Below are 13,833 nucleotides of genomic sequence, written 5' to 3'. Positions count from 1 at the left end.
ATACAGAGTTTTGAAGACTGGAATGGGAATTCTCTGGGCTGTGACTAATACCTGACTCCTGATTCTTTCTCTGTAAATGCAGTGTGGCTGTGTGCAGGTTCTCCAACACTGGCGATGATTGGTATGTGCTGGTGGGTGTGGCCAAAGACCTGATACTGAATCCCCGATCTGTAGCCGGGGGCTTTGTCTATACCTACAAGCTCGTGAACAATGGGGAAAAACTGGAGTTTTTGCACAAGGTAGGAACCAGCTAGTGGTTTTCCTGGTTCTTAGGTCCTACTAAACTTTCCCACTTTTGTGTAAGTTGTGGATCAGGTCTTTCTGATCCATCTCTTGGTGGCATGTGGAAAATGCTCCAGTGAAGCTCCACTGCTTGCTGGTCCCACAGGAGGCCTGTGTGCTAACCACCCTCCATGGGGAATAGATGCATACTGAAGTAGCCCCTTGTTTTCTAGTCTTACTAAGTAGGCAGCAGTTTGTAACCAAAATTCAGCAGTTCTAATGAATTAATATTCTCGGGGCAGGGGTGACAATGTGGATTTCTGTTTAATGGTTACACAGTTTCCCTTGGAAAGATAATAAAGTTCTGGGGATGGATAGTGGTGATGATTGTGCAACACTGTGAATATGCTTAATGTTACTGAACTATATACTTGAAAATGGTTTAAATATTAAGTCGTGTATATTTTACCATAATTTTTAAAATAGAAGAAATTCCTATTCTCTCTTCCACACTGACAGCACATGAATGTGATTTCTCCAGGCATCCCACAAGGGGAGTGTTCTCTAGGAAATAGTTACTTCACAGAGGCTTCTTTGTGCTAAACTCATTGTGTCTCCCTTACAACTAAGATGTCCCTTAAACTAGCACTTCTTTCCCCATGTCCCACAGTCACTTTTCTGATATTGAGGCTTCACATTTAGTTAATGGTGCCAGTTGAATTCACATGGGTTCTGAAGTGTTCATCAGGTACCAGGACTTCTTTTCACTTGTGGCATTGATCCACTTGGGGAAGTGGAGTGTTTACCCAAATACCCTGTTTTATAGAGACTGTTGTATGTGTGGTTTATTTTCTCTGAGCAAAAGGTGATCACTTGCTGTCTGTCTTCCTGACAGATGCCTGTAGAAGGCATTTTGGGTTGAGGAGGTATGGCTGTATATTTTAATAGCTGCATCACCTGTTTTTCCTCTCACAGACTCCAGTGGAAGAGGTCCCTGCTGCCATTGCCCCATTCCAGGGGAGGGTGTTGATTGGTGTGGGGAAGCTTCTGCGAGTCTATGACCTGGGAAAGAAGAAGTTACTCCGAAAGTGTGAGAACAAGGTAAACATGGAGACCCTGGTGGGGTGGTGGACAGCAACTGTTAGAATGATATGTCTTTATCAGGACCTTCTTTGTCTTCCAATGCCAGGTTAAGAATTAGGCCCTTGAGACTTGAGAAGGGGAGGAGTAGGTGGGTTTCTTGACTTCTTTACACTAAGAGCCAGATTTCTCTCCTTGCTTCTGTAAGGAATTTAACTGTGACAGGCATATATTTCCACTATATTAAAACCAGTTAGCTCTTTTTCCCACCTTCTAGGAATTTATTGCTGACTCCTTGTTGACTCCTCTTCTTTGGTGTGTGCCATTCTTCAGACCATATATATGCTGCAGTCATGGTAACCTGGACTTTCTGTTGATACTGCACCCCAAGGTTACACCCATTGCTGTCCTTGTTTTTCCCAGCATATCGCCAATTACATCTCTGGGATCCAGACAATTGGACATAGGGTAATTGTATCTGATGTCCAGGAAAGTTTCATCTGGGTTCGCTACAAGCGTAATGAGAACCAGCTTATCATCTTTGCTGATGATACCTACCCCCGATGGGTCACAACAGCTAGCCTCCTGGACTACGATACTGTGGCTGGGGCAGACAAGTTTGGCAACATTTGTGTCGTAAGTTGATGTTTACTTGGGTTACAGTGATGTATAGGAAGGCTGACCCACTTTGTTTGTGGTAAAGCCAACGACCCAAGACTGTGATCTCTGATATGGAAAGTAAAAATGGGTATAAAATTCTTTAAGTTTCCCCTACCCACACCCCATTCACCTCTCTCATCCCCATGCAACATGATTTAATAATGATAGATTTAGTTTGAGCTAAGGACTAATATTTATTTTTACTTTTTGCCAAAATTTTGGCTTATCTTTTAAAGCCCAGTCTGGCTTTTCTTGCTTATGTTCTGTGGTCTCCATTTATGCTCTTTAGTTTTTTGTTTTTTGGGGTTTTTTGCTTTTGAGTTCGTCACTCCTCGGACATCAAAAGAGGTGCAGGAAACTTGGGCTCAGGCCTCTGCCAAACTCGGGGCCCCAAGGTTTGCGTGCAAGGACCTGGGGCAAACGTTGCTTGGTGACCGAGGTGAATAGGTTCAGGACCCAGCCCTGTGATTTGTGTCACTTCATTGTAGGTGAGGCTCCCACCTAACACCAATGATGAAGTGGATGAGGATCCCACTGGAAACAAAGCCCTGTGGGACCGGGGTTTGCTCAACGGGGCCTCTCAGAAGGTAAGATTGCAGAAGGGACCGCAAAGGAGGGGCACAAGCCTGCGTAGCACATTCTTCATGACCCTCACCGAGGAAACATTTCTTTAGTGAATTATCCACAGTGCGTGTGACTATGTTGAGTGTTCTCCCATGCATGGTGGGTTTGACACAAGGTGACCAAGTTACTATCCCATTTTTATGACAATAGAAGAGAAATTTTTCTGAGACATTTTAGCAGTATAAATCTCTGCATAGTGGGTTCCTTAGAAAGGATGGTTGCACAGGTTCATTCCAGATACTAACCAGCTCTTCTCTGAAGTATGCCCTGGGCTTTACTCTTCTCCTGTAGACATATACTTCTGTATCTCTGGACTTTTAAAAATAGATCCATTTTAGAGGGCAAGCCTAGAGATTGCTGTTTTTTATACTTTTCTTTTCTTCTTTTTGCAGACTTGATAATTTAACAAAAAGGTTTTGTAGTTATAAATCAAAAATGATCTAACTTCAGCATGTTTGTGAGGGCATTAAGCTCTAAGTAAATGCTAAGGACATTTCAAAGTATTTTTAAATTTTAGTAATTTTTGAATTTCCAAAAGTGGTAAAATCTGGCCTTTGGAGGCACTGTTTGCTCTTGGGAATCTAGAACATGCTCCTGAGGGCACATATAGTCACTATTCTGGTTTCAACTTGCAGGCAGAAGTGATCATGAACTATCACGTGGGCGAGACAGTACTTTCGTTACAGAAGACCACGCTGATCCCTGGAGGCTCAGAATCGCTTGTCTATACCACCTTGTCAGGAGGAATTGGCATCCTTGTCCCGTTCACATCCCATGAGGTGACATCTTCCACACTGGTCTGGCTTTTGCCTTCCCAAGGTTGTTTCTTGGTGCTAAATCTGCCTAAGAGGGCAATCCATTTTGTCTCCATCTGCAACTAGGAGTGTTGTGCAATTTTTATAAGGTGACAGGAGTGCCTGGGGAGATAGGAATCTTGAATTTTTTTTTCCCTCCCTGTGGAAAGCCATCTGGTTGTATACTGTACCAGGGTTTGGTTAGTCAGAGGCTGAAGCCCCAGAACAAAACCCCACAGACCAGGAATGACGGGATGGTGTAGACTGGGCACTTAATGCCTCCTAGAGTCAGCTCTTGGTTTGGCTAGATTTGGTTTATGTAATTGCAGCCAAGGAAGCTGTGGTTAGGAATCTGACTTTACAAACCACTCTTTGCATATGGTGTTTTCTCTCATGTTTTGCAAATACAAAGGGGTTTTCTTTCAGGTTTTAGCTATCTTGTTGTAGCAGGAGAACCTGTGGTCATGAGGAACAATTAGATACTTAACATCTCCTTGGTGGTAAAAATCAATAGCTTCTCTGTTCATTGTGCTTTGGAAACTGTAGACTAGTAGTTGAAATCACTTTTTTCTTTTAGTGACAGATTCTTTGTTTCTTTGCCAGGACCATGACTTCTTCCAGCATGTGGAAATGCACCTCCGGTCCGAGCATCCCCCTCTCTGTGGGCGAGACCACCTCAGTTTTCGTTCCTATTACTTCCCTGTTAAGGTAGGTCTTTCTTGGAAACTCGAGTTGAAAAAGGGGATCCTCAGCATATTTAACCACCAGTCTTTTTCTCTGGGCCTCCCTCCCTTAAAAATTGGAACAGTCCTGAATGAAGGAGCATTGAGGATGTGGATTGATGGAGGCAGTAATGTGGGAGAGGAGTAGTTAGTGATATTCAGAGACCTCTTAGCTCAGGGCAGACCATAGCCAGAGAAAAGTTTTCACCCAGTTTTGCTAATCTGAACTCTGGCTACTAAGGGTCAACTTAGAATAGTATTCCTGGCTCTGTAAATGTAGTTCAGGTTTCTGAGGGAGAATAAAATGCTTTTCTCGCAGTTGCTGCTTTAGCATGTGCCATTTTCTTTGGGCATCTAACCTTTTTCTTCCTCTCATTTTTTCATGCCTTAGAATGTGATTGATGGAGATCTCTGTGAGCAATTCAACTCCATGGAGCCCAACAAACAAAAGAATGTCTCTGAAGAACTGGACCGAACCCCACCTGAGGTGTCCAAGAAACTTGAGGACATCCGGACTCGCTACGCCTTCTGAGCCCTTCCTTTTCCTATGGGGCTTGTCAGAGACCTTATTTCCCTCACCACCTGGTTCTGAATCCATGTGACAGAAGAAGGGTGGCTGTATAATTAAGACTTTGTAATATTAAAGCTAGTAGCTCTTCCCCATCCACTCTTCCCCTGGAGTGACTGGTTTCCCCTAAAATTGGCGCTGAGATTTGCTACACTTCTCCTTGCCTGGTACATAATACATTGCCCCCAGGTTCCGGTGTGGAATACAGTGTCCCTTTTCCCAGAGCTTTCTCGCACTGATATTTTTGGCTCTGCTCTCTACTTTTGTATACACCCTTAATTTTTAACTGGTTAATCTGTAAATATAGTTTTGTATGATGTTATCTTTGTGGGAGGCGGGAGACAAGCTGAGGTGGGGACCAGGTTGGCTATAGTACAACTCCGGAGTTCTGCCACCCTGGAACCTAACCAGAAATACAAACCTAGCTTTTAAGGTGGCTGGTGTCCATGTGTCTTTGCTGAGAATCTAGGTGGGAGATTGGATCCCAAGTTGGAGCAGGAAGAACTGAGTGTCCTCCTTCCAGTTACCAACTTGGACTTCTGGCACCCTGTGGCCTCATGCTGCCAGCTCTGTGATGGTTTTTGGCTTTCTCTAGTCTTTTCTACTATGCAGATGAAACTTGGGCTCGATAATAATTATATAGTCATCCATATCTCTTCCCATTGGATAGTGAGGAAGGGTGGCTGGTTTCTTCTTCCCTGTTTTAGCTCCCTTCTACTTTGAAGCCTTAGAGTGAAGGATTTGGCATGAATTCCAGCTGCCTAGTCTCTTAATAGATGCTCCTTTTACTTCCACAGCTCCTGAAATGATCATTTGCCATCTGTCTACTAGGAAGGATCAGTAAGTACAGAAGAACCTGCCCTTGGGAATAAAGTCAGTACATGTGGTCCCTTTTTAAAGGCACATGGGTAATGGGGTCGGGGGCGGGGAGGCCTGTCTTCAACAGACATCTTAGGTGGGCTCTGGAGGGCCTTTGGAGTATGTGGAGGCAGCAGCTGGAAGTGACCCAGTGTCAAATGTTCCAATTCACACTTGAGAATTCAGCCTTCCCCTGTCAAACTGTGTGGGAAGCCTTAATGTTCCAGGCAATCCGTCAGCTTCATTGAGCATGGAGAGGCCTGAGTCATTTGTTTTCTGAGTACTTCACAGAGTAAAACCCTTTTTTGTTTGTGTGCTCAGCACTTCCATTGAACAGATTCTCTGGCAGGCACTGGGTTAGAGTCAGGAATGGAGGTGGTTAGATATAATCTTATAATCTTTGACCTCTAACAGCCCACATTCCAAGTACAGAGAGGGTTCCTGATGCTATCCCTGGAACTGTGTATCTCTTTAATCACAGCTTGGTTTTGGATCAGTCAGTAGAGACCTGAGTTTTGCCAGGAATTGAATCCCTAAATGACACTTCATTTTCTCAGTTCATGGGTATACATAGTAGACAGTACTTTTGAAGTACATTTGCATAGTTTGATTCCAGGGCTCATTTTTGCTGTGCCCCCCCCCACTTGTTCCATTTAGCCTGTCAGGTTGATTGTATGATGTTGATGTGCGGTAGTATGAGAAACTCAGCATAGATATTTGAGCAGTGGCTCCTTGTTCCTAGGCTCTCTCCTGAAATACTTCTTCCTACAGTAGTAGGGGGGTTATGTAAGAACGGAAAACTTGATCTCTGTATAGAATCAGGAATTGCCACCCTTTTTTTGTTTTTATTATGTAGACAGCAGTTTATTGTCCAACCCAGGGGAGGAAGACACCACGTCACTCAGGGATACTGCATGCGATCCATGCTAGACAACATGGGGGTTGCATTCAGGAACCCAGTAAACAACTAGGGGCTTTGGGAGGCAGGCTTTGTAATATCAAGAGGGTGGAACTTCTCCTGTTCTTGTGGGAAGTTGTGATTGGCTTGTTTGAATAAACCCACAGACTGGCAAGGAGCTGAAACCTCCCCAGAGGTGGGCAGGACCTGTGCCTGGTCCTTTGGTACAGAGGATTGTTTAGCCAGGGAACCTCATTCATGAGAACAGAGTGGGGAGGGAAGCTTTGGCGATTAGGCCACTTGAAGCCCTTCTGATTTTATAGCATGAGATACTGGACCTTAATTTTAGATCTTACACCATAACTGGGAATGTGTGGTCATCTGATTATTGCTCCACTAGAGAGCTACTGGTAGGCCAGGCAAGGGTGAATTTCACATTGGATCATCATCTTGTGCTTCCAGTGTATTACAAGATTCTCTTCCATTCCCGGGGAAAATGATAAACTCAGTGGAATTGTCAGAGAAATATGGGTGTGTATTGGAAAATGTTATCTGATAGATGACAGCAAATCATGAGCTTATATTCTGAGCATCGTGCTAAGCACAGTGAGAAATTCTCAAGGCTCGCTCAGCTGAACTTGACATTCTGGTAGGGGAGAGGAGGCTTATACATGGGAAATAATCAGCCAAATGTGTTTATAGTAGAAAGAGAACTAGAATCAGGCAACGTGTCTGATCTGGTTGGGCCAAATAACAGCTGAGTGAATTTGGGCAAGCCATTAAAACTTCTGAGCCTTGGCTCCCCCAGCTGTAGAAAGTGAAAGGAGAGGTGTAATATACGCTGCACAGAAGTCCCTAAGTATGTAGCCCAACCTGACTTAAAACAGCATCTTAGTTCCTCAGAATCCCAACATTCATCAACAAGTCAGTGACCCTGTATCTCTTGGGAGTACAAATTGTGTTTGTATGTTTGTTTTATTTTTTTCCCCAAATTTTCCTAATCATGAAAATCATCCCTTAGGCCACTCAATAAAAAATACAGATTCCTAGGAGTCTCCCCCTTAAATCTGGAATGGAATTTGTAAATAAGTCTAGACGTGAACTCACAGGCCTGAGTTCAGTCAAGCCTCTGCCCCTGATTAGATCCACGATTTTGGTCAGGCCAGTTGGCTTCTCGTGCATAACATGGAGATAAACAGGGTTGATGTCACAATAAAATGAGAGCATATACCTAAAACACCCAGCAGTCAGCCCAGCGTGTTGTAGGTTCTTATTGATCCAAACCCCAGCCCTTAATACGTGGGGCTTGGATCAGCACAGTGAAGTCTTCCATTTTCCTTTAGGAGTCACCATGGATGCGGATCTCCTTCCCTTCCCACCCCTCCCACATCACAGTGATGTTCTCTTTTCCCTTTACATTGCTTTACTTTTGATGTGTCTGTTGACTTTGTCATGTTCTCTGTTGTGGCCAAATGGGTGCTGGATGAGATACAAGTTTTGAAGGATATACAGACAGCATTTCAGCTCCATAACTGAGGGGCCTTCTCTGGATTTGATTTCTCTGAATTCTCACAGCTGGAAAGATTTTCTTTTCTCCAGTTTTATTGAGATATAATTGACATACATCATTGTATCTATTTAAGGTATACGTCATAATGGTTTGACATATATAGTTTAATTAAATCCATCATCTCAAATACAATAAAAAGAAAAAGCAAAAAAAGAAAAAACTTTTCTTGTGAAGAGAACTCTTAGGATATACTCTTACCAACTTTCATATATATCATACAGCAGTGTTAACTCTAGTCATCATGTACATTGCATTCCTAGTACTCATTTATCTTATGACTAGAAGTTTATATCTTGACCACTTTGCTCTGATGTCCTGTCCCCCCATTCTGCTCCCCACCCCTTCCCTCACAATTCTGATCTCTTTTTCTGTGAGTTTCCTTTTTTGGTTTTGTTTTTTTAGATTCTGTATATAAGTGACGTTATACAATAACTTGTCTTCTTCTGTCAGGCTTATTTCACTTAGCATAATGCTCTCAAGATTTATCCAGTCCTGCAAACACACACACACACACACACCACATTTTCTTTATCCATTCATCTGTTGATGAACACTTAGGTTGTTTCCATAACTTAGCTATTGTAAATAACGCTGCTATGAACATGGGAGTACACACGTTTCTTTGAGTTAGTGTTTTCATTTCCTTTGGCTACATTCTCAGAAGTGGAATTGCTCTGTCATGAGGTAGTTCTGTTTTTACGTTTCTGAGGGTTGTCCATATTCTTTTCTGTAGTGGCTGTACCAGTTTACAATCCCACCAACACTGCACAAGGGTTCCCTTTTCCCCACATCCTCACCGGCATTTATCTCTCGTTTTCTTGGTGATGCCCATTCTAACAGGGGTGAGGTGATTTAGCTCACCTGAAGGACAGAGGACTTAGCTGTAGTTTGATTTGCATTTCCCTAATGACTAGTTTTGTTGAGCATCTTTTCATGTACCTGTTGACCATTCATATATCTTCTTTGGAAAAGTGCCTGTTCAGGTCCTTTGCCCCATTTCTTAATTGGATTTTTTGTGTTTTGCTTTTGAGTTGTCTGAGTTCTTTATATTGTTGGATATTAACCCTTTATCAGATATATGGTTTGCAAATAATTTTTTCCATTCCATAGATTGTCTTTTTTACTTTATTTTGCTGTGTGACTTTAGTCTAATGTAGTCCCACTTGTTTATTTTTTATTTTGTTGCTTGTGTTTTAGGTGTATCCAGGAATTTTCACCATTGAGCTTTCTCTGCATATCAGTGGGTTTGCTTGTTCTCTGCAAAACAGGGCGCTGACAAGTGGAATTTTAGGAGCACAGGCACAAGGAATTAGGCTTGAATATGTTGAGACCAGTTTTGTCTAGTTCATAGTTGTTGCTGTAGGACCTACAGAAAGTGTTTAGTAAAATTTAGTGATTGGATACAGCTAAATTACAAATCCCATCTGTGTAAGTGTTAAGGGGACCACGTCAACTCCTTTGGTTTAGTTGTGCAACCAGGTAAATGGAGAACTCTGTCCTGTTTTGCAAAACACATTAGAGGCTGCCATAGAACTGAGAAGGAAGGCCACCCCACCAAGGCATTTGCTCTTGGTTATTAGGATTGCTCCCATTCTGCTGCTGTTAAATCTCTGCAATTTGGGTCTAAAAAAGTACTGAAAAGTTTTTAGCTGCCCCAACTTTTCCCTGACCTCACGAGTGGAGTTTCCACAGATGTTGTTTCATTTGGAAGATCTTTTGCTATGACTAGCATTCCTTTGGGGGAGGGGGGTTCAAGTTGGACTGTGGATGGAATGTTGGCTTTTGTTTTTTTTAATGCTAGCAAGACAGCTGCTGGGGCTGGGAAAGACTCTTGGGGTTCACTTACCTCATGGGGAGAGCTCTGGTCTCCAGAATCCATGCTGCTCCTATGACTGCAGCCTCTCTTGAGGTTATTAGTGGGAAGCCAGAAATGTTGGGAGAATTGTTCAAATGAATCAACCTGGCTTTCAGTTTTTTTTTTTTTTTTAATTCCTAAATCCTGTTTCTATTCAAAATAGAAATGCCATGTGTTTGTGTGAATCATCCACTTGCTCATTTGAATATGGAATATTGTATGTGAATATTTTAAGTTTATTGCACCCTTAAAATATATTCAAGGGCTGTATCCAGATCTCTGGTGCTGAAGTCAAACCTTGTCCAAAAAAATAACAATGTAGGGATACAGATGACTGGGGTACATGGGTGACGATGTCTGGGGTGTATGGGTAGGGAAGAAACACCTCTGTGGTCAGTGGCTGATTTATATTTGGGGATCTGATAACCCGCTGTGTGGGCCTTGTATGAAGTTTGAGTGAACTGAAATCAGTAGATACGGACTACACAGCACTCAAGAGAATCCCCTTCACCACTCTGCATTAGCATCACCAAGAGCTTTTCTGTAGAAGCTTTGAAAGTCAACATCAAGAGATATGCCTGATACACTAGAAGATGGTGCTACATTCATTTATTCCACCAATATTTACTGAGCACCTACTGTGTGTTACCTCCTTGAATATCTGCTCTACACCCAGGAGTTTTTGTAACTTAGCATGCTGTTTCTGTCCCTCTGAGTCTGGTGGTGACGTTGAGTCTGCCAGAGAGCCTGGTGACAAATTTCACAGGATCCTAGGGCCCATGTCTCTAGTTTTCTCAGATAAAACAGGCACAGCCTTGGGATTTCTGGGAAAAGTCAGAAGGTCCCAAGTATGAAAAATGAGGAGGTGGAGAGTAGACAGCCAAAGATTTTTGGTCAGGAAGCTAGGAAATCTGTTGCAGTGGCTTTTCTGTTCTCCAGATTACTCTGCTGGGGGTGTCTGGGCATCTGTATATTTCACAATCTGGTAATAATAATCAGACATGGAAATCACTAGGTGGTTTCCAGGAGAATGAGGGAACATTGCCTCTTGTTTAAAATGAAGCAAAAGAAAACACCAAGTTTATAGGAGACACAAGGATGGGAGACTCAACTGGACGTAGCTAAAGGCCCCTGTCAGTCCCAGCTCACCCTCTAAATCCAGCAGCTCTGTCAGCACCCAGTCAGGCTTGGCTGTAATCCCAGAGGCAAACCCACCCCAGTTCCCCGCCTCTGTCTATTAGAGTCTGGTCCTCAGATTTTTATCCCACAGGCCCACCCGGCAGAATTTACCCTTTTCTAACTGCAAGCAAAATCTCAGGGAATGAGAGTTGCTTTTGATTAGGCCATTTAAGGAGAGTTTTTACAAGTTAATAATTTGGGGTCATGAGTAAATGTGTATAAGCTAGTGTGACATGTGATGGTGAAAAGTATTAGCATTTACTGTGAGTCATTAGGGGGTCTAGTGCTGTTAACAAGGCATACTGAGGAATCTCTTGCCTTTAAGGAGCTGGTGCTGCAATTGGAGAAAGGCGACTTCACATAAAGCAATCAGAAACAAGATCCCATCTGCCAAATGCCAAGTAGGGGTGAAGTCCATAGAACACTGGATATGAAGTCACATGACCTGTGTTCACCAGTCTCTAAGCTTGGTCTCAGCCTCCTTTCTGTAAAATGGGAGAATAAGACCAACCTCTTGTTACTAGGGGTCGTAGTAACAGCAAAGTGCTTTCCACTGAGCTTCCAGGGTGTCTGAGGAGGTGTAGCCACAGAACTTGGATCCAAAAGCGCTGGGAGAACTGGAGCCACTTCCATCTTGAATTGCAGCCCTATATGCGATCCTTTGAAAGAAAGGGGCATCATTCTAAGCCAAGAGGTCCTGGAGAGGGCACAGTGGAGTTTGTTCAGACTTCTGTGAGACCCCAGTGATATGCTGTGGCTGTACCCGCATCACCTCCACCCCACTTGCCCTCCCATGGGCTGCTTGACTACTATGAATCAGCTTGGTAGAAATACAGCAAGGCCTTGCTGACGGTGTGGCCGGTGTAGTCACGGCCTTAGGTACAGGGGTGGGAAATTAGCCATAGTACATTCCAGTGTGGGCATTATTGTCCTGCTGGCCAAACCAGGAATCTGGTTTTGTCAGTCCAGCTGAGAAGCCATTTCTTGGGAAACTTCTTGAACAACTACTTTTGCCAGGCATTGACATTCAGAATAAGATATGCTAACATCTTCTAGGCCAGCATTTCCCAAACCAGGTGCTATGGAATCCTAGATGTTAATAAGGGACTCCTTAGTAAAGGATTCTGTGCTTACTTTCAGGGAAACATGCAAACTATCTTGGGTAGTTTGATGCTTTGAGCACAGCCCTTCCCCTGTCCCTTGCTCTCTATTTGTCTGCTGGTGGGGGAACTAAAGGATTCCTTGAGGGAATTGCCTGGGTGTCCAGTGGTTAGGACTCGGCACTTTCACTGTCGTGGCCCGGGTTCAGTCCCTGGTCAGGGAACTAAGATCCTGCAAGCCATGCAGTGCAGCTGAAAAAAAAAAAAAAAGGATCCCTTGGGGAATTGGCCCACCCCTAAATATTCCAAATATAGTCTAAGTACATCAGGGAGCTTGTTAGAGATGGAGTTCCCCCTTAAGTTCCCACAGAACTGTGCTAGCAGAACCATTCTCAGCTCTCTGACGCAGGCAAAGTGAGAGTGTCCCTTGTCCTTGGAGATCGGGTTGAGCAAAGGATCTCTCATGTCATCAGGTACTCCCACAAGTGCTGTGCCAGATCACATATTACACCAGGACAGGCCAAGTCATGTAAGGAAGGAAGCCCTCTGGCTGTGTGATCTTGGGTTAGATACTTCATCTCTCTGGGCTCATGTCTCCATCTGTAGACTGGGTAATTGACTGGTCCTCAACACTGATGATATTTATCAAAGGCCTTTTCTCCATCTAATGTTTGTCCCCCTATGTACACATGCACTCCAGTCACTACCACATCACCCAGTTTTATTAAGTTTTATAGAAAGGTTTTTGTCAGAGTAAACGTGTTCTGGAGAGGAGCTGGGGTAGCCCCTTAAAACGACCTAGACTGCCTGGGAGCCAATACTTGGTTCTGCGGACTCCCACCATTAACTTGCCACTGTTAACTTGCCAGGCGCACTTGGTCAGAAGAGTTCCGGTCTGATCATCTGGGTTTGTGGCCCCCTCCTACTCCATTCTCCAAGGCAGGCTGGGGCCACGTGGCCCTGCCCCGCCCTTGCTGGCTCCAGTTTCTGAGTCAGTTGCTGTGGCCTGCTTTCCCCGCCCTTCCCATCAGTCGGGAAGCCTGGATTGTGGACTGGGGGAAGCCACAGCTTTTCCCACCTGGCACCAACTGCCCCCATCTCCTAGGTACCTGTTCCAAGCCCTAGAAAACTGCATCCTGGTATGTGAACAGGTAAGAAAGGGGTCGATTTTCTCTCACATGGTTTTCTTTGCCTGACTTGACCACCCCAACTTAGCTGCTTCCTTCCTTCACAGATCACAGCAAGAGGGATTTGAGCTAGACTTGAAAAACACAGTCTCAGAAAGAAGCTCTTAAATATGTGTCAGAAAAGTGGTGTGAATTCTCTGCTCTGGGTTTCTTTTTTAAACCTTTGCTTTCATCAGCCTTGTAGGAAAAAAACATCCAAATAACCATAAAGCAAGTTGCTTCTCTCTGCGTTCCCTTCTGAGTTTTGTAATTCAACAAACCCACTTTCTTAAATGGCTGTCATGGGTTACTGGGGGCTGTTCCACTGGATATTGCTTTAGTTCCTTAGACCTTAATGTACTATGTGCATGAATTATGTACATGAATTACCTATCAAAAATTTATTTAAAATTCTTTAATGGAAAGGAAAAAAATAGAATGGCATACATGAGCCTTCCTCATTCAGTTGGTATTCTGAAATTAAAATGAAGTGTTCTGCTTTTACACTTTGCATTTATTCTAATAAATGCACATAAA

General features: G+C 43.6%; 1 protein-coding gene across 3 annotated transcripts in view; it reads left to right on the top strand.

Moving 5' to 3' along the window:
- SF3B3 (splicing factor 3b subunit 3) overlaps positions 1-10,121 on the top strand; it is a 51,513-nt gene extending 41,392 nt beyond the window's left edge. Inside the window, exons 20-26 of one of the 3 annotated variants that reach the window (XM_022583228.2) lie at positions 83-239; positions 1,198-1,323; positions 1,726-1,938; positions 2,451-2,549; positions 3,222-3,365; positions 3,984-4,088; positions 4,494-10,121. In XM_022583228.2, coding sequence (XP_022438936.1) covers positions 83-239; positions 1,198-1,323; positions 1,726-1,938; positions 2,451-2,549; positions 3,222-3,365; positions 3,984-4,088; positions 4,494-4,634 — 985 coding nt within the window. In that variant the 3' untranslated portion in view covers positions 4,635-10,121. The remainder of the gene's footprint in view (positions 1-82; positions 240-1,197; positions 1,324-1,725; positions 1,939-2,450; positions 2,550-3,221; positions 3,366-3,983; positions 4,089-4,493) is intronic. The other 2 variants (XM_022583229.2, XM_089902422.1) reach the window with 2 other exon arrangements.
- Positions 10,122-13,833: the final 3,712 nt, after the last annotated feature.

The sequence above is a fragment of the Delphinapterus leucas genome, chromosome 20 (assembly GCF_059928025.1).
Source record: "Delphinapterus leucas isolate spDelLeu-1000000601 "Yukka" chromosome 20, BTC_Dleu_Yukka2, whole genome shotgun sequence".
In the NCBI taxonomy this organism is placed as follows: Eukaryota; Metazoa; Chordata; class Mammalia; order Artiodactyla; family Monodontidae; genus Delphinapterus; species Delphinapterus leucas.
The sequence above is the reverse complement of the archived record's forward strand: the minus strand, read 5'-3'. Positions and strand labels throughout refer to the sequence as shown.